A 26,238-nucleotide genomic window follows, 5' to 3' on the forward strand; every position below is an offset into this window, starting at 1 on the left:
ACCTTTCATTAAAATTACTAGAATAATCAAGAATATTGTTTATGTCTCCCCGTGCAACAGTGCAAATGCCAAACTGCCAGTCTGAATCCAGACAGTCCTACATTCTGGAATGGGTTCTTTTTTGCAGTTAAGTCTTGCCACATTTTTATAAAAGGCTACAAGAGATCTCAGTAGCCAACTATCACTATTTTTTCTCTCGTGTTTATATATTTTTTAAATTATATTTATTTTTAGTTACTATCTCCTGATCCCCAAACTATGTTGCAATGCCATAATCCTGTGCATTTAATATTACTTTTTGGGAAAATTAATTGTAACAAAACAATGAGATATAATGTAACAAAAAAAGGTGTCAGTTTCCTTAAGAGTTTACAGGTATGTATTGTGGTTGATAGCAAGTATAAAAGAGGAATTCAAATAGTCAAAGATCGCATACTTTTCAGGCTCCAAAAAATACTGTGGTGCTGCAGTCACTTAAACAGACAGTTGCTGAAGTACTTTGGTGCTTAAACATCCCATGGCTCTACAAACCTGTAGGTGCTTTTTAAAGAAGAGCCTGTATAAACTAGGCATTGATGTCACACAGAAAATGATGGGAATTTGGACACATGCATACGTAGTTGTGAGCTTCTCAATGTTAAAATCTTCATCCTGCTACTACTTATTCCTGAGCAGATGCTTACTGATTGCAGTGGAGCTTTCTACACTGGGGTCCAAATGAGTTGGTATCTCAGTTTGCAGCAGACTGCAGGAATTGAAGATAAAATTTAGAGACATTCAGTCTCTGGGAAGTTCTCACAAAGGAAATTGAATTGAGTCAAAATTTGGGCTGATTTAGATCAACCATTTTAAAGATATTAAAGATATTAAGTCAATATGGAAAAATAATAAATAGGAATTGATGATAATTGTGCTCTTTCTTGGTGTATAAAAGTTAGTGTGGGCATAAATAGCTCTTAAATGATTGAAAATGCATTATCAATAGAAAGAAAATGTTTCAGTGTCAAGAGGACATCGATAAAGACATGGAAACAGCCAGGGATACTTGACTGAGCAAAAGAGATTTTATTCATCCCCCCAAATGATCAGGTAACTTTAACTGACACATTTCCCATTACCTCTTGCATAAATGCTCAGAAAGAGACTGTGGCATGAATTCAGTGAAATGCTTAAACATACACTAAACCTTAAAGCATATATGTTGCTGCATTGACCTTGCTGAAGCTGCTCACGAGTCTAAAGTTCCTCCTTCACTGGGGCCAACAAACACTACAGTTGAAGGACTGATTAAAGACAAAGGTTTTAGTGCAGCCTTCATTTCTGGGTATAGTGAAGGTAGTTATATTTACCAGTGGTAGTTAAGCTCCTGGGTGTTCCAATTTCTCTAGGCTTCTTTTTTTCAGAATAAGGACTTTTCAGGTCCCAGTAGTACAGACAGAAGATGTGTCCAGTATTTCAAAACCCATTTTTTTCTTTAAAATCTTGGCTTGGATTATTTAAGATTAAAAAAATTGTTACTGCAGCACCAAAATTATAAATAGAATAAATTATGATATATAACTGTTGAAAGCATTAAATCCTCTTTGATATTAAGCTCACATCTGTGTCTGATCATGAAAATGTTAAAATTAAACAGAATTATCTGTAAGACAGGTTGGATACTTTGTAAAATTTAACCCTACTAGTACATGATTTTGAATTGTGTCTACATCTGCATTATGGGATGTCTAAATTTCTTGTGAGTGTGTGTGTGTGTTCAGCAAACCAGTAAAGTGTTGTGGTGCTCATGTTTACAGAAGAACCCTCAACAAAAACAGAGGTATCACATTTTCCAGTGTTCCTTTAGATGGCAAAGTAAATTGTAAAGTTTTATGTTAGCATCCTGTTCCATTAACAGACATAAAATACATTTTCCCACAGTTAAAATGAAAAGGTCTTAAAATCTTCTAGTATGCAATCCCTGAACACAGGTAGCCTAAAGGTCTCTTCTGAAGAGTTGACTTTTATGCACTGGACCCTGAGAGGAACAAAAGACAGCCTGTGCTGCCTTGATAAAAAACAAACTGCTCAGTGTTGAATTGCTACACATCTGCTGTGGAAGGTGGCTGAGACACTGTTTGGGTAAGACACTGTCACCTTTCTTGCAGCTACTGTGCTATTCCAGTACATTTAAAAAGAATAGGGTAGAATCCTCTTTTGGTTTTGAAAGAAAGTTACTCCTTTTTTGAAGGACCTGTAAGTGTAAATTTTAGCTTTCACCTAATCCTAACTGCTTTCAAAATGCTTATGCATTGCAATCCAGAGTCCCAGTGAACATGTACGGTAAGCAATACCTAAAAAACTCAGTCTTTTAACGTCTTTTAAATTAGTTGCCTTTTATTTCTGAAAAGCTAATATCCAAAATAGCAACAGTAAAGATGTCCGGGTTTCAATGAAATATATTTCATAAATTAGCTTATCATTGCACTGATTTAGCATGCCTAGCAGGTGAAAGACAAAAACATGTGTTATCTTCCCTAGGGAACCTTCAATGAATGTCATTCTAGCTTCATATGTCTTTCTTCTCTCCCCTTCTTGAACTGATATAAAATTCTAATGTGTGCCCTCTGGTTCCATCTTCATTGAAATCTAGCAAAACCGCTGAAGGTAAGATAGTGGCAATGGTGCATGAAAAAAGGGAAAAGGAATACAGTGATTCATAGCATACTTGAAGAAAGTTGCAGTTGTTAACAGCACTACTTTTGTGTGTAGACAGGTTAAAATGTGTCATATATCAGTGTTAAAAATAAAGTTATTCATCTTAGCTATTTTTTCAAAGTTTTGGGAAAAAAAAAGCCATAAAACCTATGCCATGTGCATCTTTAAAAATTATTTCACATATCTCTGAAAACAAACAAAGTCACTTGCTCCCAAAGGTAGCAATAGTAAAGGCAGCATTTTTACATTGATTTGCTTGTGTAATTTTTGTAGTTTTGAAGAGTGATTGCTCTTTACTGAAACACTTCAACATGTTTCTGTTTTCAATCCTTTTTTTTTCCATGGACATGAGTTACTAGTATTAAGTGACATATTTTTAATTTGCATTTTTCTTGGAAATCATCATTGAAAGTAGATATGGAAAGCAATCAATAGATCATCGTTGTCAGAATTTTAATTTATAGGCACAACATGGTCAAAAATTCTTGTGTAGCTTAATAAATTTGCACAATAAAGTAGAAAATTTAACCAAGTAAGGCAAACTATCCTGTTAAAAATTGAGCAAATCAATAGCAGAAAGTTAAATGAAAATAACACAATACCCTGTTTCCCTGCATTCACAGTAATGAAAATGAAGCAAGCAATAAAAGAGTAATTCAGAAATAAAGTGCTGTGACCCAGTTCTTTCTTCCTTCTGTGAAAGAGGACAAGAACGTGTCTTGGCCCTTGGTATGTCAAAGAAACAGAACCTTGACCAAAAGGTTTGACAGGCCTTGCTGCCTTTGCTGGTACAGAGTCTGTGAAAGTTGGCTGGTCCAACTTTACCATTCCATTTCACAGCTAGAGCAAAAAGCAGTAACAGCCTCATCTGGCAAACCTATACCTGTGAAAACAAGTGATCACTGGAGTAGCTGCCAAATCCAATGGATTTGGAAATAGAGCTATAGGAATTTTCTGCATTAGTACATTTGTGGAGTCTGACTGAGTGTGCTGCCTACTGAACTTGCACTGATCACAGTAAACTGCACGAGTAAAACTGTGTGCAGTGCTTTGAAAATATAACAGTGAGCACATCAGGGGAGTAGGACATCCAGTGACTTCCAGCAGGCATTATCATGCTACACAATTCATCTTCAGCTCCTCAGCTAAAGTCTTCTGCAGCTCAGAAATGCAGAAGCTGGTTTGGGGTTTTCGTTACTTGCTTTTCAGCGTTATTTGCTAAAAACCAAGAATGACTTTTGGACAGTAAATCATTGAAAAGATCTCTAGCCATCCCATTCTTAAATGACTAATGGCCATTCAAAAGCCACTGTCACCTAACTGTAATTCAGGCTTGCATGATATTTTAGAATAACTGTAAAGAAATAGAGGTCTGGAGACAAATATTTTGAATAAGGGTATTTTAATTGATTCATTGGACTTGGAATCAGGCTATGAAATTTTTCTTCATTAAACACTTGCGGAAAGAGGGGAGAAATATAAACTGTACTGACTATGTGAAATAGATAATTAATGTGTTTTTGACAAGACTAAGAGTCCAGTGTCATATCTGTAGAGGAGAATTTTCCTCTTTTTCAGACTTGAAATAAAATCACCTACTGCAATTAGTCTTTTCATAACAGTGAATTTTTTTCTTAGATTTTATACCCATATTTAACGAACATTCAATTCGCAAGTAAATAACAGAAAAAGAAAAATAAGTAGATGTGGAGGCCCTGAGTCACCAAAACTTTTAAGCAAGTCCATGACTTGAAGCGGTAACTATGGAAATAATACTGTTGCTCTCCAATGGGACAGATGTATGCTTGAAGGTAAGCATGTGTTTTACAGAACTAGGGCTTCAGCTATTTCGTTTGTGTTTGTATTAGGAAAGTACTGTCACTTTTCATAGACAATATTCTAGATCATATACTTTATAGCTAGCAAGTGGTAACAAAATATGCTCTTTAAAGACCCCATCATAAGACCACATTAATACCATATCCTTATGTGATATTGAAATGATACAAACTAGTTTGATTTTAATGACTTTCTCACTAAAAGAAAAAAAGTGGGTTTTTCAGTGGAAAGTGGTCCATGTAGAAACCAAAACTTACATCAGTAAGACTACTGGATGAGATAAGAAAACAGTGAAATACTCACACAGGGTAGATAATTAAAAAAAAAAAAAAAAATTTAAAATTAGAATTTCTAATGTTTGTTTGCTGATTATAAATTGAACTGAATCCCTTTTTTCCAGTAATACATTCAGAAAATAAATCATTTGCAAAAGGATTCCAGCTCATACTAAAAGTGTTTATGGACACACTGCAGAGAGTTTGGTTAATATTAGTAACAATACATCCAAAATACTTGGAGGGACTCACTCCATCTTTGTTAGATTAGGGTTTCTAAATGGCTAGTAATGGATTCAAGTGTACAGCCAAATGAAGCTGCATTACTCATAAGCATATGTATCCTCATATTCAAATGTAGTAAATCCAGTTAAGCTTCAGCCCTTCTTAGTTCTTCATTCATGAGATGATACCTTTACAGCAAAAGCAAATAAGTAAAAAGTTTCTTTTACCCCAAATTAAAAAAAAACACAACATTTTTTAAATATAAGTTTGAAGTTAGTCTTCCACAGATAGCCAATTAAATTATGCTAAAAATGACATTTTTAATTAAACACCAAGGTAAGCATAAATGGATTTCAAAATAATTAATCAAACATCAAAAAATTGAAACCTTTTTCTGCTTGAGCAGCAGAAATGAAAGAACCAGTCTTCAGGTCTCATAGAGATTCAATCTAATTTAATTCTCTGTCTTCTCTAAATAAACATTCCTAAAACCTTTTTTTCATCTGGGGGAATAAGGATGAGAGGGGTAATCAATATTTCTAGCATTTTAATTAAAACCGTTAGTGGAATAAATCCATTTAATTATCAGTTAATGAAATACAAGGTCATTTACCTGACAGGAACTTTGAAGGTGGATTACTAGCTGGAATAAAGTAGAAGAACCCAATGTCACAGCCATTTAGCTTCTGTCAAATTTAAGGTTAAAATCCTTTTAGACTATTTAACCTATTCTCTACCATTTTCTATTATGTATGTCAATTGGCAAGAAGAAGTACATGATCAAAACTGGCCTGTCTTTAATTTTTCTCCAGTTTCTACTAAGTTTCTAGATGTCCTTTTCCATTTTTTTTTTGTCTAGAGAAATGCAAAATGCCAGTGAATCCTGGGATATTTTGACTTACTGCAGGTCTTGCCCTTGAATTAAATTAGCATACTGTGCCTAAAGATTATCAGGAAATTATTACCAATTAACAAAATAAACATAGATGTAGTGTTTATATTTATTAACAAGAAATATTGTGCTTCCCTATTTTTTTACCCTATGTAGTGAAGAAAAATAGGTAAGTTTGTTAAAGAGGCTTCTTACTGCTGATGTTCTCATTAGATGGGTAAGAGGGAAAACAGAAACAGAAAAGTTCGCTTTCAGTACAGCAGCAAACTTCCCATGCTCCTGATAATGTTTCAATAGGACAGCAAATCAAGAGGGGAACAAAAGTTCTGCCAGAGGCACAAATAGTGAATGCCAGCATGGCTAGCAGCAAGAGCAGCACAGAAAGAAATACTCTTTCCAGGATCCTGGGACAGCCATGCAAACACAAGGGGGAAAAAAAATCAACATGTCAGTGGATTGCTTCTACTTTGTGGTGTGATTTTTTAAGTTCAGCGTTGAGTTCATGTAATTAAAAAGGGTTATGCGCAACTCATATAGATATGAATTGGAATTAGAAGATCACACTTCTCTGTTGTCTTTTAAAAGTATCTATCGGTGTGACTGTTTTTGATGTTCCAGTGTCTATACTATGACATTTTAAACATGGAAAAATAAAATGCAGGATTTAAAAATTGGTTTATAGTAAGCTAACTTCCAAGGTGAATTCTCTTATTCACTGTTACTTTTTTAAGTGTAAGTCTCATTCACCAAATTAGCTATAAACCTTCAAGAAACAAAAATAATAGTCAACATTCCACTTTATAGAAGATATTAGTTATGTATGTTCATAACCTAAGAAAAGTAGCGGTTCTTAACAAAAAGACATTGGGTGCTATATAGCACATACTTTTAATTTTTAGTCATTACAGAAGTGTTCTAGGTGTGTTTAAAGTTGTGCTTCAGAACCTGTCAAAACCTATGTGATTGCTCTAACTTTAGTGTGTAAGGAGAAGTATGAACCATAGATAAAGGAGGCAAAGTCTAGTGTCTTTTATCAGACCACCTGCTAGAGTCAGAAAAAGACAAGAAATCTTCAGGGATGGCTCTCAGCTCAACCCAAGGTAGGTGGTTGGTTGTGGTAGACATGACCCTGCTGTTTGCACCTGTCTGTGTCACCTAGAGCTACAAATGACTAATTTGTGTTGGAAGGAGTGGCAGCTAGTACTGGAGGGCAAAATCCACTTCCCATAGGGAATAAAATAGATTTTGTATCCCCAGCCCTTCCTTCCTGCAGCTGTATTGGAGAAGCAAGGCTGATATTCCAAGTTCCAGCCCAAGTTAGTAACTGAACATGGTATTGTCCTGTTTATCTCAGGATAACTGTGGCCTACATTATTTTTGGAGAAGTGAAATTCACTGACTTTTCTGGATTTGCTTTCAAACTTTGCTTTGCTTGCAACCTCATATCGTAACTAACCCCATCAGTTATGCAATGATATGACTTCCCTATCTTAAAGATGTCTAGAATATTAGTGTCCAGAATCTTTGTCTTTGAAATTATGAATTTAGATATATATTAATTTTTGTCACATGTAAGAGCATGTTCTGCTTGCTTGAAATAATAAGAAAAATTCCATTGACTTGGACAGAATGCAACCCATCCTTCATTTTCTATGTTTACCCTATTTTGTTTGGGATGTTAGAAGATTTTGATGCTTAGCACTTCATTGACCTCACTGGGGGGACAAAAAAAGGAGAAACATTACAAGATGTTATTAATTCAATGCACTTCATTCCCTTTATACGTGTTGCTGAAAAGTTCTTGGAGACAACTGTTTTTATGGAGATCACTGTGGTGAAGAAGGGCATCATACCCATGATGCTGACCAGTCTGAGAGATTAATTTCTATATTTTAAACATGATAGCTTTAGCAAATTTTGAAGTAGCATATTTATAATATTGTATGACCAGTGTGCGCTTTTACTATGCTAGGACTGTTTTAACCAGTTCATTTTTTAAAAAGGGTCTGAACAAATTTGCATAAGGAAACTTCTCAGAAATGGTGGAACGGATAAATGAAGATTTGATATTTATATGATAGAATTTCTGGGTCACTCAATCCAAACTTTTATTTTGATATTTAAAGGGAAAGTATGCCTATTTTAACTTTGTGGTAATAGAATGAAGAGTATAGTCTTTGTAAAATCCCAAACTTCATGCTCATGGAAGTAGCAGCATGCTGTAAAAGCAAAAAGAAACTCTCTTTCACCCCAACTCAGCACCACTTGCAGATTACTGCAATCAAGATTGAAGTTTTTCATTGTATCCTTCTGTTGTCCTCATTGCCCAAAAATAGGGAGGGTTCCTTTGAAACAGTGAAAGAGCTATATAGGTAGAACCAACTAATTCATTAGGTTGTAATGATGATCTGAGGGTGATTTTCTGATGGGGCTGTAGAGGACCTGGCCTTTTGCAGAGTTGAATTATTCTACAGAAAAACAGGAGCTTCTGTGGCTCCTTGATCATTGTGTGATCAATATACTGTGGGTTCTTTACCTCAAGATAAGTCTACCTTGATTGTCAATGTGTTGCTTAGAATTTTTTAAGGTTGGTTTTCCATATTTCATTCTTGTTTCTCTGTTACTTACCATGGGAAAAATATATATAGTCAAATTCAATCAAATAAATAAAAAATTGTGTATGGATTCATTCGGTATTACACGTAAATCTGAGTATGCACAGACCTGGAAGAACTCTGTATTGTTAAAATCACTGTTTTTAATATGTTACCACATTGCTTTATAAGAAATATTTTTTTTCTGATCACTGTGAGTTACTCAGATATAAGTCAGGACAGATTTTTTGTTATTTATGTTAGTTTTGGTTTAGCTGTGGATTTGCAGGTTATAAAATATGGTGAATTCAATAGGATGCCATGAAAAGGACTCAGCAAAGTATTCTTTTAGCTGCAATACTCTTTTACTTTCAGGGAGACTTGTCAAAACTCCACAATATGTCCTGCAGACTCCCACAAAATCTGGCAAATTGCACCAAACAGACCTAGCTTTTTTTTAGCTGGAAGCATTTTACATTCAGTATCTGGAAAGCCTTACATTTGAGATGTGTGTGCATGTGTGCTACGAATATGAAACACAATGTAGGATTTCCTTCCATGAAGAAAAAGTACTTAAAATTGATTAAGTGAATCTTTCCAGTTTTAAATATTAAAAAAAAACAACTTTATGTTTCTTTCATTAAAGTTCTTTCCCATTTAATAAAAAGAAACAGAGCCCTGATGTGACATTGATGTGGAACTTTTAAGGAGCTTCAGATAGGACATACTCTTTTCTCTGCGCATGTGCATGCTGTCTTTGAGCTCTTCAGATATTTGGATTCAATATGAATAGAGTATACAGTTCTTTAACATGAACCATTCCTTTCACTGCCCGTTGCAGTGGATGTTCAGAATGTGCAGAAATTGCACAAACAGATCCATAGTTAAACTGATTATTATTTGAACTGATACATCCAGCATTCTGAGAACTATATAAAAAATAATTAATACACATGTCACCTGCACATATTAAGAAACAGGAAATAAAGTGAGTGGACTGGATCAGAAATCATCTTTGTGATAATAATGACTTTGTAAAAATGGAGCTTATTATATTTAAAACAAAGCTGTTAGGATCAAATGGATAAAAACATAGCAGAAGGAAAGGATAAGGAAGTTGAAGGTATCTTTGCTTTAGTTGGAAACGTCTTTTGAAAGATACTGATGTTAAATTTTATTTCAAGAATTTTAAGCTTGAGCTGTGCAATATTTAATTTCATGGACTTGGCTGGAATTCCTTATGTTGAATATGTCTGGAAACATACTATGTTTCTAAAGAATTTTTAATTTTAATCCAGACTCAAAAGGAGATTGTCTGTATCAAAGAAAAATTCCTGCTTTTGGTCTGAAAGCATGAGTGTAACCGCACTTGTTCCTTTCCTTGTGAAGGTCCCTTGATTACAGAGCTTGTACAGCTGTAAATGGGAGCTGCTGTGCAGAAAGGCTGATCTTGAACCAGCTCAGTGGTATCACTTCGGCTCTCCTGTTACTTGATGTCCCAGAGGTAGTGGCACTCCGCACTGGGCTCTTTATGACACAGTTTGAAGCAGCAGGCTAGTTCTTGAAGAAGTTATTTAGGCTTTGAGCAAGCTCAGTTCATATTCACACACATTTGCAGTCATAGCATGATAAAATGAGCATGATTGAAAACAAAGCTGGTACTGTTGAAAGGACATTTGTTTTCAAAATGCCAGCTCTGGAAAATGCTGTCTTGTATTCCACCAGAGAGTTAGTAGTAACCAGCAACTCTGATTACAACTGAATTATTTTAATTTATAAAGTAACTAGATACACACACATATGTAATATTTATAAATTTCAGGCAAAAGTTTTGAAGTATTATGTGAGCTTCCTTCATATTTTAGATATTCTTGAGAAATATTTTCCACCATTTTAAATGTTCTGTTAAAACACAGATGTCCATTTTGTATGTCAATTTTTATTTTTAAAATATCTTGATGTATTTAAAAAAAAAGAATTTATATGTTCTATGATTTACAGTCTTGGAAAAAATAACATAGTCATAACTCTGCGGTTTTTGTGATGCATGAAGATCAGATTTTTTAATGTTGGTTAATGCTTTACTAATTAAAGTGTGCATGTTAATTAAAGCAGAGGCTAATGTTAATTACCTATATTAATGGAATCTCATGTAGCACCTGCCTGAAGCAATGGGTTCAATTTTCAAAATATCTCAATTAAGACTGAAACTTTTGATTTGCATCTAGTAGGGTTTCAATTAACTGCATTGCAAACTTAAATAACACACTTAAAGGGATAATATCACCAATCACATACAGCACAGTGGAATTGGTCGGTTCAATTATCGACTATGGCTGTGAGAGCTTTCACAGTCGGTAGGTAAGTACTGTGGTATTGGCAAGTGATTATTGTCTAGGGCTGTCATCACTTCTGTGGCTGTTGTAAGAGAGATGTTAAATTGCTGTACTTGGGCCGCACTGCAATTCCATTGTTGAGGGAGACAGAAATAGAATGATGTTTTCTCACATCCAGCATTTAATGGTGAAGATTCAGCTTGTTCCTTTGAAATAAATGACCACTGTTCCATGACATGGTAAGGCATTTTATCAAATGGGAAAACAGCATTTGTGATAAAGTGCACAATGTTGCAGGGTACTTCTCAGCCAAACCATGAGATGTGATTGTATTCCCAATCTCTGTTTCAGCCACCACAGCATTACGTGTTGACATAGGAGCTTTTAATGAGCAGCTTCAGGAAGCGATTAACAAAGCACTAGAAATAGATGCAATCATGCTGATTGGAAATTCTACCTAAGCTCCATAAATAAGACCATAATGTCCTGCTACCATACAACTTTCTAGGATAATTATTTCTGATAGCTCCAAGACTTGAACTTTTAATCTGAGCCTGTTCCATTGAAATATTGATGGTTCAGTTACAAAGAAATCAAGATCCCCAAAAAAGCATGCTAACTTTTTCTGGTTTGGACACACAATTGAATAAGTGTAGGGTTTTGTGGTTGGATCCAAATTTTGTGTGTACATGTAACGCAAAAGTACCTCTAAGCATAATTCCTATATGGCATCTGTGGACATAGTGTACTACAAAGTCAGTTTTCAACCATGTTTAGCAAAGAGTACCTGGGGCACAAGGTCACTTGTGTAGCTGTAATCTCTCACCTGTGCCTATCTATTTCCTGCTAAAAATACCCTTAGGCTTTAGACCATTCCACTACATGGGTCCTGACTTCTCTGTATAATAGATTGCCTATGCCTATTAATAAAATCTCTAATATAACCTTCCATTGTAACACTCAGGCTTAATGCCTCCATTTTAATTAATGCTATGACAGAAGCAAAAAAAAAAATTTCACAGTATCAGTTAATCTATTTAAGAAATTTGTGAGATTATAATAAAACCTTTTTACCAAACTGCATTTAAAATGTTTATTTTAAAATATTTTAATAACCCTTGACTTATCAGTTTGTGACCTCTCTTAGGTTTAGACTAATCAGTGTGTAATGAATCTTGTTGATATTTTCACTTCTATGGAGCCTGTGTCCCACACCATTTTGTAAGGTCATTAGATGGTTTAGAACTCATGCTAGTTTTTGTCTCTGAAAACAGATTACAGTCTATTGTAATCTGAGTTCCCAGAATTCCCATGTTCAACTTCTTTAACAGTTTAATGTAAAAAGGTAATTTACTGCCTTGTTTACGGTTACTGGAAATGTGCATCTTTTCATTAAAGCTTTCCCTTGACATATTTTTTGTAGTAATTGAACTTCAGATTCTTGAGTCACTATGCATCTTCTTTTAACTGCAGAAAAGTCATATTTTCATGGATCAGGTGTTAAACTAAAAAGATGCAGCAGATATGATTATTATACTGTGCTATGTTATTGGCATCTCACTTATACTTCCTAATGTTTGAAGGAAAAAAAATCTGTAAATGTGTAGTCACATGAACATTTGTTACACACGTATGTCATCTTTGGACATTGTAACTTGAGAAGGGTGATTATGCTATTTTTCAATCTATTTCCTTTTAATTTTGAAACAAAAATGTTTGTTCATATCCATTTAAACAGCTATAAAGTCTAAACTTTAATAAAATAGCTAAATATCTCCTTTTTGTTGGACTCTCAGTAACACAGAACTCTGTCATAACAAATCTTATAATAAATAATGTGGCAGTTTTAACTACATTCTAAATGAGAAATAATACAGCACCAAACAGACAGAATCTCATGTAATGGTCATGTCTTTGATGAAAATCTGTTGAAATCATTGTATTTACAAGATTACTGAGATTAGGTCTCTCTGGGTATTAGCTGGCCCAGAGGCACTTAGCCAATTAAGGCTATTGGAAAAAAAACGAAAGCAATCCAACCTGAAGCTTTCTAAAAGGAATCTTTAACACCATTTACTTCTCCTATATAGGGACTATAACACAGCACTTCCAATATCTTGAGCATGCTTCATTTGGTTTTACGTAGCTGGAGTGTTTTTCTAAGTATGAGACAAAAAAAAGTTTAATTCGTTGTTTAAATTACAAAATAAAATTACTTAGAAAGCAAGCAATAATACTGAACAGACAATGCTAGAGTATCATTATATTAGAGAACAAGGAAGAAGGTGGCTATACAAATTTTGATGGATTTTTGTTAATAGTGATTTGAAAGGCAGACCTGTAAAACTCTTATTCTTACATTTGGCATTCATACTCCTCCTGGAATGTTTTCTTTATAAGAACATGGGTGCTTTGGCCAAATCAGCTGTGCAGGTTTGGCCTCTGGAGTCATGACAACCTTGTAACAGAGGCCTTGAGAAAGAATAAAGCTACAAGTACACAGAATGCAGTCTGTTATACTGCATCATTTTCAACAAAAATGGAAATAGAATGTTGGTGAAGTCATGTTAGGCATGGGCTAGATAGAATGAGTGGTTTATTTTCTGAAGGGTTCACGTACAGTCTTTGCTCTGGAAAAATTCCCTTATACACCGTGGAAAGCTTACCTAAATAAAGCAACTAAGGAATTTGAGTACTGGATATTGACTTTAATTTTAAAGTTATTTTTGGAACTTTGATACATATAACATATATGTGAATCAAAATCTACCTTAAACTGCTGAGACAAAAGTTTTCCACTGTATTTTGTCTTGTTAAAGCTATAAAGTGTTATCACATTGGAATTGTTGTCAAATTAAGGTGTCTGACATGTTTCTGAAAAGGCAACATTCACCAAAAAGGGTATCTTTTATTGTTAGAAAAAGATTACTCTTTTTGTACAATTTTGGGCTTTAATTATTCTGCTACTTTGTTTTAGCCTTGAACAGTCTCTCTATGTGAGTGGATCTTATCTTAATATTTTATATGTCTGTATAAACACACTATTAAAAATATTTTATCACATCTGGTTTTACTGCATGTTGCTGCATGTCTCTTGAGACATACAGAATTTTTATTTTCAAGCAAATTTATATTAGTTACAGTCTCCAGCTGTTTTAGATATAGAATCATTTCCTGTTGGTACAGTTTCCAGGACAATTCCCTTTTTTTCTTCCCAAAAGAATGAGAAATTTAATTTAACAAAGACATCCTATAATTGCCTTTGTATCTAGCAAGGTATCTAGCAATCTAAATATTTTATTTTATTTAAAACATCTGTCTACATAATATCATATGACTATACAAACCTATATCAGCCTTCTGAAAGACAGCTGCTGCCACTTTTATTTCATTTCTCAGAGACCAACAAAATTGCTCAAGATAAAGCCCGTCAACCACTGAGTCATATATAAAAAAAAATTCCAAGATGAAAAATTGCTTGCATTTACAGTTCTTGTAAAACTAATCTAGGTCTTTTACAAATTTAGAAGCATCTTTTTTCCTTTTGGCTGTTCTCTTACCCCCCCCCCCCAGTCACTATGGAAACATAGGAGCTTTACATATGCTTGTTTTATAAACTCTTTTTTTTTTGAGATTGGAGGCCCATTTCTTTTAAAGATGAAATGAAAACTAAAGTCATATCCTAATTGCCCATTCGTGGGATTTATTTATCTTCTGCTATCTTCATTTTCACAAACATTTGGTGTGCATTATATTGGTTAGAATTTTCATGCAGTTTTTTAGAAAATATACAGGGGAAGTGATAATGTCAATATAGATCTTTATCTGTTTTGTGCTACTAAGCTTCACTTGCAGTGATTGTAAACTGTTCCTTTGTATGAAGCAACTCATACTGAAAAGAAAATATTTAATGGATAGTTTCAATATAGGCACAGCAGCTATCCTAGAAAAATAGACATAGGCATTTTAAAGTATGTCTAAATAAGACAAGTTTAGCTTTTTCCAGGGAAGTAATCAAAATATTCCTTTTTGGAGAACTAAGAGTATGAAAGGAAAATGTTTATGGTTCCCTACTGGCACACAGTTATGATTGACAGGAAAAACCAACATGAATGCCACATGAGACATCTTGTTCAGGAACTTTCAGGAGGGTAGTAAATTGGTGTTGGCACAAACACAAAAAAATAAAATGACTTGATTCAGCAGTTTTCAATTCTAAATCCCCAGGCTCGAAAGAAAGAAGTAAATATTCATCAAATGATCAAAATTTATATTGATTTTTATTCTGCATTAGCAGCTCAAAGTCAAGATTCTTGACAGGGTGGATGTCGGTTTGAATGATTCTCTTTGAAATAAGGATACAGGCACTGGGCTGAGTGCTACTGTGCATTCCTGAACCATAGGAAAAGACTATTAGAACCCTAGGAAGCTAAATTTTTTAAAGAATAGTATAAAAGCATGCTTGTTCTGTACTGTTTTGATAACTAAATTGTTGTTACTAGTATGTAAAGTGATTCTTGTTGTTCCTGCTTTACTCCATCCTTACCACTATCATCTAAGGACAACTTTTTATGGTACTTCAAAGGAAACGGTACTTCTTGTACTGTAGTAATGGAGTTAATGTCAGTACTTCCCAAAAGAAGTGCGTTAGAGTGCTAGTCTAGCAGAGAAAAGGAAGCAAAGATTGTAGCTGCACATTATACATCTGTAATTTTGCAGTTTCTGCTAGGGAGTAAATAAGAATCTGGGGGAGGGGATGAGAGAAGGAGGGTGGAAATTCAGGGAGGGAGAATGAGAGTGTGGATGCAGCACTGAAACACAAATGTGATGACTGTGATTACCGAGCTGTGAGATTTAATGAGAAAGCCTGTATTAGAGTGAAGTAGAAAATCATAACCATCACCTCTAGACTATAGGAGTATAATTGGATCTCAGCCCCAGCAAAAGTAAATAAGTAAGTTAGTGACATTTTTAACAAACTTAAATATATTGAGAATAAGAGGGGAAGTTATCTCGATTACTGTATTGTTGCAGTATTCTTTTTTTAAAGTTTCTCAGCTTGCACTAAAAAGAGATTCATTGTCATAAAATGAAAGAAAATAGTGTGTTTTTGTGAGGGGATTAAATAAGAAGCAAAGTAAGGCAGAAATACTATAACTATCACAGTATTAACAAATTTTCCAAATGTCCTAGGTGCTTACAATTCAGTAAACATCTTTAACAGCATAGCTTTAAAATTAAATTTTACAAACATTATGGGTAATGCTTTAATAGTATGCAAATTGCAATGAAGTCAGCAGCGGCAAAGCTGACCTCTTAGCAATACAGATATTTTATGTTTAAAACAGTTATCTTTTTACAGTTCCCTCTACCTCAGTAAGTGTCAGGTGCGTCAAGAGGCTCCTCATCAGAGGAGCATAAATAAACTCAAAGGAGCAGCAGCCTGTGCCTGATTTTTATACAGAGCAAGGCAGTTGTACAAATCAACATTTTAAGCTATATGTTTTGTTGTTGCTAGAATAATTACTAATATTTTCACTAAAACTCATCTGTATATATGGATAGGGAAAATAACGTAAAGGGAAAAATACTTAGCCTGCATTTCCCTGCTATTTTAAAACAAATTAATTGACATTAGTTGATGTATCCTCCTTCAGAGTCTGACAATTCTTGCTTAATTGTGCAGTGGAGACAGAGTAGTGTTCATATTGCACAATTTTATGTTATTAATAGTTCAATGTCTAAAAATCTGATAAAAATTCCCAGTAATTTCTCCCTGTAGGAGGAAAAATATTGTGTAGTAAGAAAACATTCACATCTCTAGGGGTAACATAGCATCAAATAGACTATCAAGGCATGGAAAGAATCTCCTTCAATTTCAGAACAAGTTAAATAAGCGTTCAATGAGTGTCTTTGAGGAGCACAGTGTAGGAGTTTTGACTTCAAAATGTTTGACACTATTGAACCTCTCAAAATATTTGACTCAAAATATTGAATCAAAAGAAGATTTTAGGTCAAAACTTCTGCAATTTTGTGAGTTGATATGTCTAGGAAATTTTGGAACTAGTTATTAAGCACACACATTTTTAATGATTAAGTTAATAAACATGTAGCATTTCTCAAGCATATAGAAGTTTAAAATGGACCTACTAGGGGAAAAATAAGCTGCATTTGTGCTACTAGTACAGCATGGTAAAATTGCCACGGAAAAGACTGTAACATTTTTATATTTGCTCTGCCATGCCTTCCTGGGATGTTTTGCATAGTTTTCCATAGGAAGCATTGGTTTTGAGAACTTACCTTTCCTTGCTATTTTTAAGTAGACGTGTATGTGTCAATCTGTGATGGGAGCAGTGGGAGGCGGAATGTGCACCAGCACTGTGGAATTTCTCTTGCACAAGTTGTGCTGTCCTAAATCCCGAATGTGGGTAGCTTTAGCCTTAAGAGCATGGCTGTTCTGGATGCCCAGCCCTAGGAACTGAGTTAGGTGCATTGCTGGTCTGTGTGATTTGGTACAGAAGCCTTATAGAGAAGTGTGACTTTTGGACATATCCATGCATTGGATGATAGACAGACTCTTTAACCATCTTTTTTTTTAGGGCACTTCATTTCTCTAGAATTGCAAACACAGAAAATGGTAGGAACAATAGAACAGTGCAAATAATGGAGGTTTTAATTAAGTAAGATTAAGTTTATAATTTTAGCACTTTCTGTGCATAACTAGTCTTTCCTCTTGACTGTTTGAGGGTCCCGAGGCTGATCCGGAAAGGCCTTGAATCTTTTTTATGTTCAACATATTTTTGTTCCGGCCTTCTATAACAATTTTTTCTCTTCCTGACAGGGAAGAAACCAAGGTTGTGTTGATGAACTGCTAATTTAATAGGACAAATTCTGGGTTTGTAAGAATTGGGCTGTTTGGGTTTACAGTAGTGGCATATGAAGAGGTGTCACTGAAGGAGATGGAAGGCATGTGGCAGCTACAAAGTAATGCACTCTATTATGTTGATGGGTTTGGCTGGATCTGCATCCTTGTTAATTTGTGTCTTCCACATGTCTTTAGCAAACACTGTTCTGTCATCCCAGCCCTTTCCACTGTCAGAGCAAGCATGTTCCCCACCTGGCCCCCAATTATTAGACTCTCTGTCACTCTCTTTCTGCAGGCTGGAGATGCAGACCTGCAAGACAAAAAAAGTAGAAAAGGGTCCCAGCCTTTGTTCAATTTCTATTCTTACAAGAACTTTTTTTTCACCTGGCAATTTTTGGATGCTGTTGTCAGAAACTATTCAGTCTTAATTAACCTGTGGAGAGGTTAATTCTTTCATAATTTTCTTCAATGCTTTTTGATATTTAAGATGTAGGGAACTTCTCTGGGTTTATAACTGAGATCTGTATAATGCACAGGGCATGCCATGCTCTTATGTTGTGTTTAATGTTACCCTGAATAGAATGAGAAGCAGGTGAATAGTCAGGAACAGAGACACAAGAGGTGCAGATTTTAAATTAGCAGCATGATCATGGCATCTTCACGGATTTGGTCAGACAATGCTGCTGAGGCCACACTACTGATTGCATTTGCACTTGCAAGTCCTGAAGTCACAGGTCATGGATTTCTGAAAGCCAAGGAAAACCCTGCAAAAAGGTATTACTCTATTACTCTTATTTTATAGGCTTCCCCCCACCTCTGGCCCCGTAATTTCTGATGGCTCTGAGACCTGTCTGAAGTTCTTCTTGCTATAACACAGCCCTAACTATCTAAAATTTCCTTTAATAGTGTAAAGATAGACCTAAAATTCACTGTGCACATGGAGTTTAAGTACCTTGATATGTACAAATGTTATTGTCTTGTAATTTTTCTCATTCTGTGGGGCAGTTTCACATCGTTGTGATGGTTTTAGCACACTGAAAAACAAAGCAATAAAATTATTCTTAATATAAAAACATTTCTGATATTTATGACAATAGAAAGGCTTAGCTAAGATTTTAACTGGTAACAAGCATGTACTGATTAACAGAATTAATTTCCTGCATTATCAAAACACAGTGTGTCCTTTTAAATAGGACTCTTAAATATTCAGCTCAAAGCAAACATATTTCATGATACAGGAATTTTTTTTTAAAAGTTTGATTCAGTTCTGAAGAGAGTGTGCAAGATGAAGAGTCAAGGAAGCCAAAAGCAGGAAGGGTAACAGACTAAGAAAGTATTCAATAGCAGCAAGGTCTCTGTTTTAATTATGCAGAGTAAGAGGGGAAAAAGAAATGCCTAAACTTAGGGTAGAAACAGTCACTTGAAGTCCAAGAAGCCTAATGCTGCCAAATGATGGCCCAGTGATCTTAAAGGCATTTCCGACCTAAATGATTCCATTATTCTGTTATACAATGCCTTTTAAAATGCTAGTGTGACTTCTTGAAACTATTCCTTCTACCTTAGGTGTTTACTTCAATAGAAGACCTGTTGTCTGGGTGGAGGGATGGTGTGATGGATGATTAAGTCTGTCTGTATAGAGTTTTGGGACAAAGTCTGGCCTGCCAAAGAATGCTTTCTGTAACTTACATCTTCATGGAAGATATTCTAAGCCATATAATTCTCAACATAATTTTGTTCAGTCACTGTACTGTGACAGAGCCCGGGTCTTTTTTGTGTTCCCTAATAAAGCCTTCTAATAAATATGTGGACAAGTATTCAGAATATTGTGACAGAAGAAAAAGCTTGAATATTTGAGCACATAAATGCTACTCTTATCAACTTAATTCTGGAAAGAAATTGCTCTCAATTTTGAATCTCAAGAAATTTCACCAATTGCAGATATACAGAATGACAAGTTGGAATGTATGTCCTTTTAGAAAGGGACATCTGAGTTTGCAGTTCTTTAAAATGTACATATGGGTGAGTATTCTAAGTCTACATGCTTCCTGGGGCCATCCAGCCACCTCCTTGTTGGCAGAAACTGGATTATGTGCTTTAATTTCAGAGGCTGTTTTTATTCAGCTTAAGTTCAAATAATGGCAGAGGAGCAAAATGTCTGTATTTCTTATATAATTCTCACTAAGTACAGTGTAGTGTGGCAGAAGTACATTTTCTCTACAGAACTGTAAAGAAAGGGTAATGCAAGGTAGGATGCTTTCATAATTTAAATTTAACTGAATGTGTTATATATAATTTGTATATCTAAAACACAGAAGTATTTGCCTACAGTAACATGGTTCCTAACAAATCACTTGTGCTCCCTGGGAGACCCTGTTTGAAAATACTTTCCTTTCAACACCAAATCAATGATATTTATTCTAGTAAATTCCAAAATACAAAAAAAAAAAAAAAACAAAACCAAACTGTAGCAGAAAATCATTAGCTCTGAGTTCATATCTCCAGTTTACACTGGCATAAATTTTGAGTCTCTTGTTTGACACATTATACAATATAACCTTTTAGTCTCCTTCCTCCTTCAGTAAGAGTCATTATCCCTTGTCTTTCTCCACTTCAGAATAAGGTCATTCCAACATGTAGGTCTAATAAGAAATACAATGTATTTACATTGATTTGTATTGTCACTGATTACTCCTTCATGTTATATAGTAATCTGTATAGTAAAGGACGTTCTACGTTGTCATGCAAAGCCAGTCTTAAGGAACAGATTTGTACCCCAGGCTCTCCCGATTTATTTATAAGTTCTTGGTTTTTAGAAAATGAGCTTTAGAAAACAGCCTTGAAATTATTTACCATAATTAATCAATGACTAGAACTGAGTATTAGGGACTAGTCTAGATTTTCTTTCACTTTTTTTTCCTCAGTTTCCTCAGTATTTTCATAGTCTTGTTCAGAGACTGGTTCCTTCAGGCTGAGGAAAATGAGAGAATTTTGTCATTTGATTATTGGAAATATTTTAGTTTAATTTACAACAGAATATTTTAAACTCATTCCATCCTAGTAGGTAGAGAATCCCTACAAGTGTGTAACAAGACCGTCATCAGCGTCTTCATTGTCTTTTTATTGCAAAAATGGTCACTTAGAAGAGGACCATGAAGTGGAAAACTACTGCTGCATATAATTCCTTGCCATTTTTTTCCTCTGTGCTCAATTTTTCACATATTCAGATGTACTACATCCTCAAAAAAAGAAGGAACTGAATTTCAATTCTAAGATGGGGCACTAGGAGTAAGCAAAAGATTACCTCCCACCCAATTTCTATTAGCAATATTTGGGACTATGCATATCCCAGTAGACTTTTTGAGGGTTTGCTAGATATCTGTGTCCATAAAGGTGTGTTTGTTATAAAGATTGTTCTTGGAGTTTGTGTTATGTAATGAAAATTATACGTAGAGCAATCTGAAAATACACACAGTGTAGGTTTAAATGTAAATCAAGTAGATTTTCTATATTTGATTAGGAATTTATAAAGTTGTTACTTTATTCTCCCAGAATACTGCAAAACTAGTCCTTCATTACCACTAAAGATTTTAAGTTGAAAATAAACTGCAGTAGGTTTATTGCATATCTGTGCTCTGTACTTTTTTTCTATATATTGTGCCTTGTACCTGTTAGCTCAGATTGTGTAAAATGTGGTTTTTTGAGACTTCAACTGATCAATATCTACTCAAGATCTTCAAAGCCTCTTTGGATTTGCAGTTGATATCAGTATAACAGAGAAAAAAAATGTTTAAGTACAACAGTGAGATAGATGAATACATAGAGAAAAGAAATCAGAGAGATCCATCTGAAAGTCTGTGCTGTCTGGGTTTGAGTTGCTGTAATTGTTCACGAATGTTGAAGATAGAAATTGGTTTAAAAACAAAAATAGTTGATTTATAGAGAGGTCATATTTCTGAAGTGAAGGAACTGGGTTGTATTCAGGCTTCGTAGGATATGATGTTGATGGAGTTCATAATCCTTAGTATGAGAGGCCTTATAGCTGCAAGGAAGAAATAGTGGATTCTTATTTATCCCTCTTCATATATTTACCTGCCCTTTGCATCCTGCTTTTCCTTTCCCCCACTATTGTATTTAATAATTCTTTTTCTTCTCCCATTTTCCATATTCATTATAAGTTTGCCTACAAATATTTTTGCTAGGGCATGACCAATTTGTGAAAAGCTGCTGCCTTTATTTTTAACACTTTTTATTTTAAAATATTGAGGGAATTGTAGGATGGGGAATTAAAAAATACAAGGGAAAAACTATCTAAATTATTGTGATAGTTTCGCTATTTAAAAAATAGCCTGTGTTCATACACTTCTGGGCTCGTTTTAATTATGACGTGTGATGTTCCAGAGCTTAGGTTACTCCCCCTTTTTAGAGTCTTGGAGTGGGAGGGGATAAGGAAGGTCATGCACACAATTTCAGTAACAACCAAGAAGATCCCAAAACCTCTACATAAACCTCTACCTAAAGCCAAAACCTATAGCTAAAAGTAGGAATTATTTATCTTGATTTACAAACCTGTCCTGAAAATAAGGGAATTTTTTGCTTCAAGTTTTCCATAGGCATTTTCTTCTAGGCTTCGAACACTTAAAGATTTTAATTGATAGATCTAATTGTTTTAGAAAATTATTGGTCACTTACAACAGGGCTTTCGACTGAATGTGTCATGTCAACATGTATAACAGAAATTAAAATTATAACAGTGGATTACTGCTTTGTGGTAAAAATAAATTAAAAGAACACATTCATAGCCTTATGTGCACGATGCAAAATACTCTGCTGAAAGACTATTCTTACTGGTGCAGAATCCTTCCAAAAGAAGAAATTTGTTCAGGAACCTCTGTACAGTGTGGAAGTGGACTGTTTATCAGTTCAGAGGAAAATGCACTTGGGGGTGGAAAGGGAACAGGAAGGTGATGCAGGTTATTTGCTGCTGTGGTTTTTTCTGAGTTATATAAATGGCAATTTTAGTTATAGTTTCTGAGAAAGCAGAATAGTTTTATAGCTCTCTCAAACCTTAGCATATTACTCTAACTGGGCAGTCACAGATAGTTTAGATAATGTTTCTTTACTGGTAACTTCTGTGATTTAAAATAGGTACGAAAGCCTTGAATTATATTTAAATACACAGTGAAAGACCTGCATGGACTAGTCAGAATTTTTATGTTCTATCTCCTTGGAAAATTGCACGCATTTTCTGTATTTTCTGGGGGTTTTTTTGCATGTTGTTTTATTTTTAAATTTCTCAAAAACATATTGGGATTTATTGAAAAAGATAACTAATTTCACTGTAAGAAGCAGCTGAGAGAGAAAGCTGTAAAAGTTTGATGAGAAATTTTAAAAGGAAATGGAATTTCCAAGTCACATTATTTTTCAGCAAAAATTACACCAAGGCAAGGCCTAAGTAAATATAGAAACTGTTATTGTCACTAGCTTATAAAGACATTGCAGCCTTCTCTCAGACTTTCCCTACTGATGTTCTTCAGTGCCTGTTTCCCTTCACTTGCTTGCATTTTTCTTAAATTTTACAGACTGCCCTTCTCTATAGCCCTTTCACTACTTTCTCTTTATGACTTCTCTTGTTCCACAGATTGGTAACTCTGCTGTGCTGTCAGCAAACAAATAAAGTCTTCACTTCCCTGCCTCCCACAGCAGAAAATACAGGAGAGTCCTTATACAAAATTTCCTCCATGCCATTTGCATTTGCTTGCCATAGCACCAAATAGTTAAGCAGGCATTCCACTCCTAATGGAAATAGCAGTATGTAGTTACACAGAAGTAGTGATTTTTGAAGCATTATCAGAATTTGTAATGCGTTTTTCTTTCAATGAAGTATATTAAAAGAAAACAATGGCATATTGGCCCCAAAGTGCTTTTGAACTTGCTCTACGCTCTGTTCTTTCTGCTGTTCCTAGGGGCAAGTGTGGCCAACAGTAGATTTTATCCTTGTGTCATCTGGTTCTTTGAGCCTCAGAAGAATACTGATCACCACAGCTGCAATAAATAAAGTGTCTATTCAATAAGTTATGATGCCAAATATTATTCCACATTCTTCTGGACAGGCACAGTCTGATGGAAAACAGCACATCTCGCTTATTGCCTTTTTTCTTGCAATTAAAGTTGCTGAGTAATCAGTCTGTTTCAGATACAGGAAAGGAGAATGTGAATAATGCCAATCTGTTTGGGTTTGTTTACAATTACTGTTTAAAGGAAAAATACCTATAGCAATATGGCTTTCATTAATTATGAAGCACAGAGAGTGTGTTAACAACATAAATCTTGCAGCCTGTAAAAAATGTAACTTTATGTATCTACCTGTTCTATCACGGTGCTTTGTTTCTAATATCTTTTTTATTCATGTCCAGACATTTTTATGCAGCAGTTGATTGGACATACATCTCATGGAATATATAACACATTATCTGATAGAAACTTCAATAGTTCATTTCTAGTATTTGGGATTATGCTGTAGCTCTTCTCTGACTTAATGGTTCAGCCTTTTTCACTATCACATACAAGGAGAAAACCAATGGTGTGAATAATTTGGTTAAAACTGTTATAGTCCAAAAATATTTGTTTTAAATGTATTCCTTCTGAATTATTTTCTTAATGTTCTCTTTTGTTTTTTCCCCTCTTTGTTTTCTTTTTCTAGGCTGAGGTTCAGCTATGCTATCTGGAAGCACAAAGAGATGCTGTTGAACAGATGTCCTTAAAACTGTACAGTGAGCAGTACAACAGTAGTAGCAAGCGAAAGGAAGAGTTTGCTGATATGTCAAAAGTTCACACAGTGGGAAGTAATGGGTAGGGAACTATTCTTTTTGTTGTTTTATTCTCACTGATCTGTTTTGGTTTTTTTACACTATATACTTTTTCTTACTACTAGTTAACCAGGGTTTTTCTTCCTAGGCCAAGAGGAAGGGAAAAACTGTTTCTATTGCTCTCTTTTTTTTTAATATGTGGATGCAAAAATAATGGGTCCTGGATAATTTATCCAAATGATGGTTTGTTCATAGGAACACCTAATATTATCTAATAGTAAACTGTTACCTGGATTTATAAAAATTTATTGTGTCCTTTTTCTTTAGGCTTTTCTTCTCCACCAGCTTCATATTATTTGATTTCTTAACATCTTCCAAGGAAGAATCTTGATAGTGTAATCGTATCTCTGCAAGACCTCTATAATCATTGTTCTCCTAGTGACTAAAAATATGAATATGAAACCATTCAATTGTAGTTCAAATATCCAGGTTTTTGTACTTCAAGAAAGCATTTATTTTAACTGTTTTCCTTTTTTTTAGACTGTTTTTCCTCTACTTTTTTTTTTCTTTTACTTAACGTTAGCACACATATACATGTATATCATTTATAAAAGTGTACATTCAAAAGCATTCTTTCTTACCAATTTGAACAAATTAATCACTGAAATATGCTAAAATGAGTTCTTGCTTCCCTCTCTTTTTCACAATTAAGGAAACTTGTAGTTCTGGAAGAAGACTTTTTCTTTAAGGTCTTCTGAAAACCGTATCTTCCAACTACTAGTGCCCCAAAATGAACATAGAAAAACCTACCTGTGGGATTATAATAGTGTAGGCAGGTCAAAGGACCCAACTAGTGCTCATTGTTTGGGGATGCCCTCATCCTGATGGAAGTTTTCTTGTAACTGGCAAGTAGAGTGGAACTTTTTGCCTGCACTTTCCTATGCAAGAGAAGTCATTGACAAAGGTGTTCATGAGTTCTTTATCTCCAGAACTCCCCTTTCCAATTGTTATTTCAATGTTCAGGTCTTGGAAACACAGTTTTATTAAATTACCAACTGTAAAGATAAATGAACCTTGTAAACATCCCCTCTTATTATACGGAAAGGTGGCTCTTTTAGAAAAGTTGATGTGGGCTAATTATGTAGGATTACTGAGATCTTGATTACATATGCAGAAATCTGTCAGATTTTCAAACACGCCAGCACAGCTAGTGCCAACCATAAAAATAATTTGTTCAGAATTGGTGTGTATATGTATATAAATGTACACTGAGGGCTACATGTTCAAAATCAGCTTCTAATTTTGTAGCCATCACTGAATGTGAGCAAGGCTTAAGGTTGGGATATTGAGGAGGATGTGAGACACATCAACAGACACTTTGTTTTCCTGAGGGGAGGGGATGTAAAGCTTTATGCTTCACAAAAAATGCAGTTTGTAACTCTACATACCATATGTAATAATCAAATAGTTTCTTAAATGCACCTGTTTTCACTTGTAATTATATGCTTTGAACTGGAAATGATCATCTGCTAGTATTTAAAATCTTTTTAGTGCTGTGGCCACCTTTCTGGGTCTGTAAGGCCATCTCAGACCTTAGAGGCTCAACAGTGACTTCAGGGGCCAGAGGGCTGGAATCAGACCAGTACAATACCACTTATTCAGCCATTGTAGAAACTAGCAGGGACTAAATTCAGCTGGAAAATTTTTAG

At 34.8% G+C, this 26,238-nt stretch overlaps 1 protein-coding gene across 4 annotated transcripts in view; it reads left to right on the plus strand.

Moving 5' to 3' along the window:
- Nucleotides 1-26,238, plus strand: part of AKAP6 (A-kinase anchoring protein 6) — a 258,458-nt gene that overhangs the window by 151,749 nt on the left and 80,471 nt on the right. For all 4 annotated transcript variants that reach the window (XM_038139050.1, XM_038139053.1, XM_038139052.1 and 1 more), the window contains one exon: nt 24,424-24,572. In XM_038139050.1, coding sequence (XP_037994978.1) covers nt 24,424-24,572 — 149 coding nt within the window. The remainder of the gene's footprint in view (nt 1-24,423; nt 24,573-26,238) is intronic.

This window comes from Motacilla alba, chromosome 5 (genome assembly GCF_015832195.1).
Source record: "Motacilla alba alba isolate MOTALB_02 chromosome 5, Motacilla_alba_V1.0_pri, whole genome shotgun sequence".
NCBI classification, from domain to species: Eukaryota; Metazoa; Chordata; class Aves; order Passeriformes; family Motacillidae; genus Motacilla; species Motacilla alba.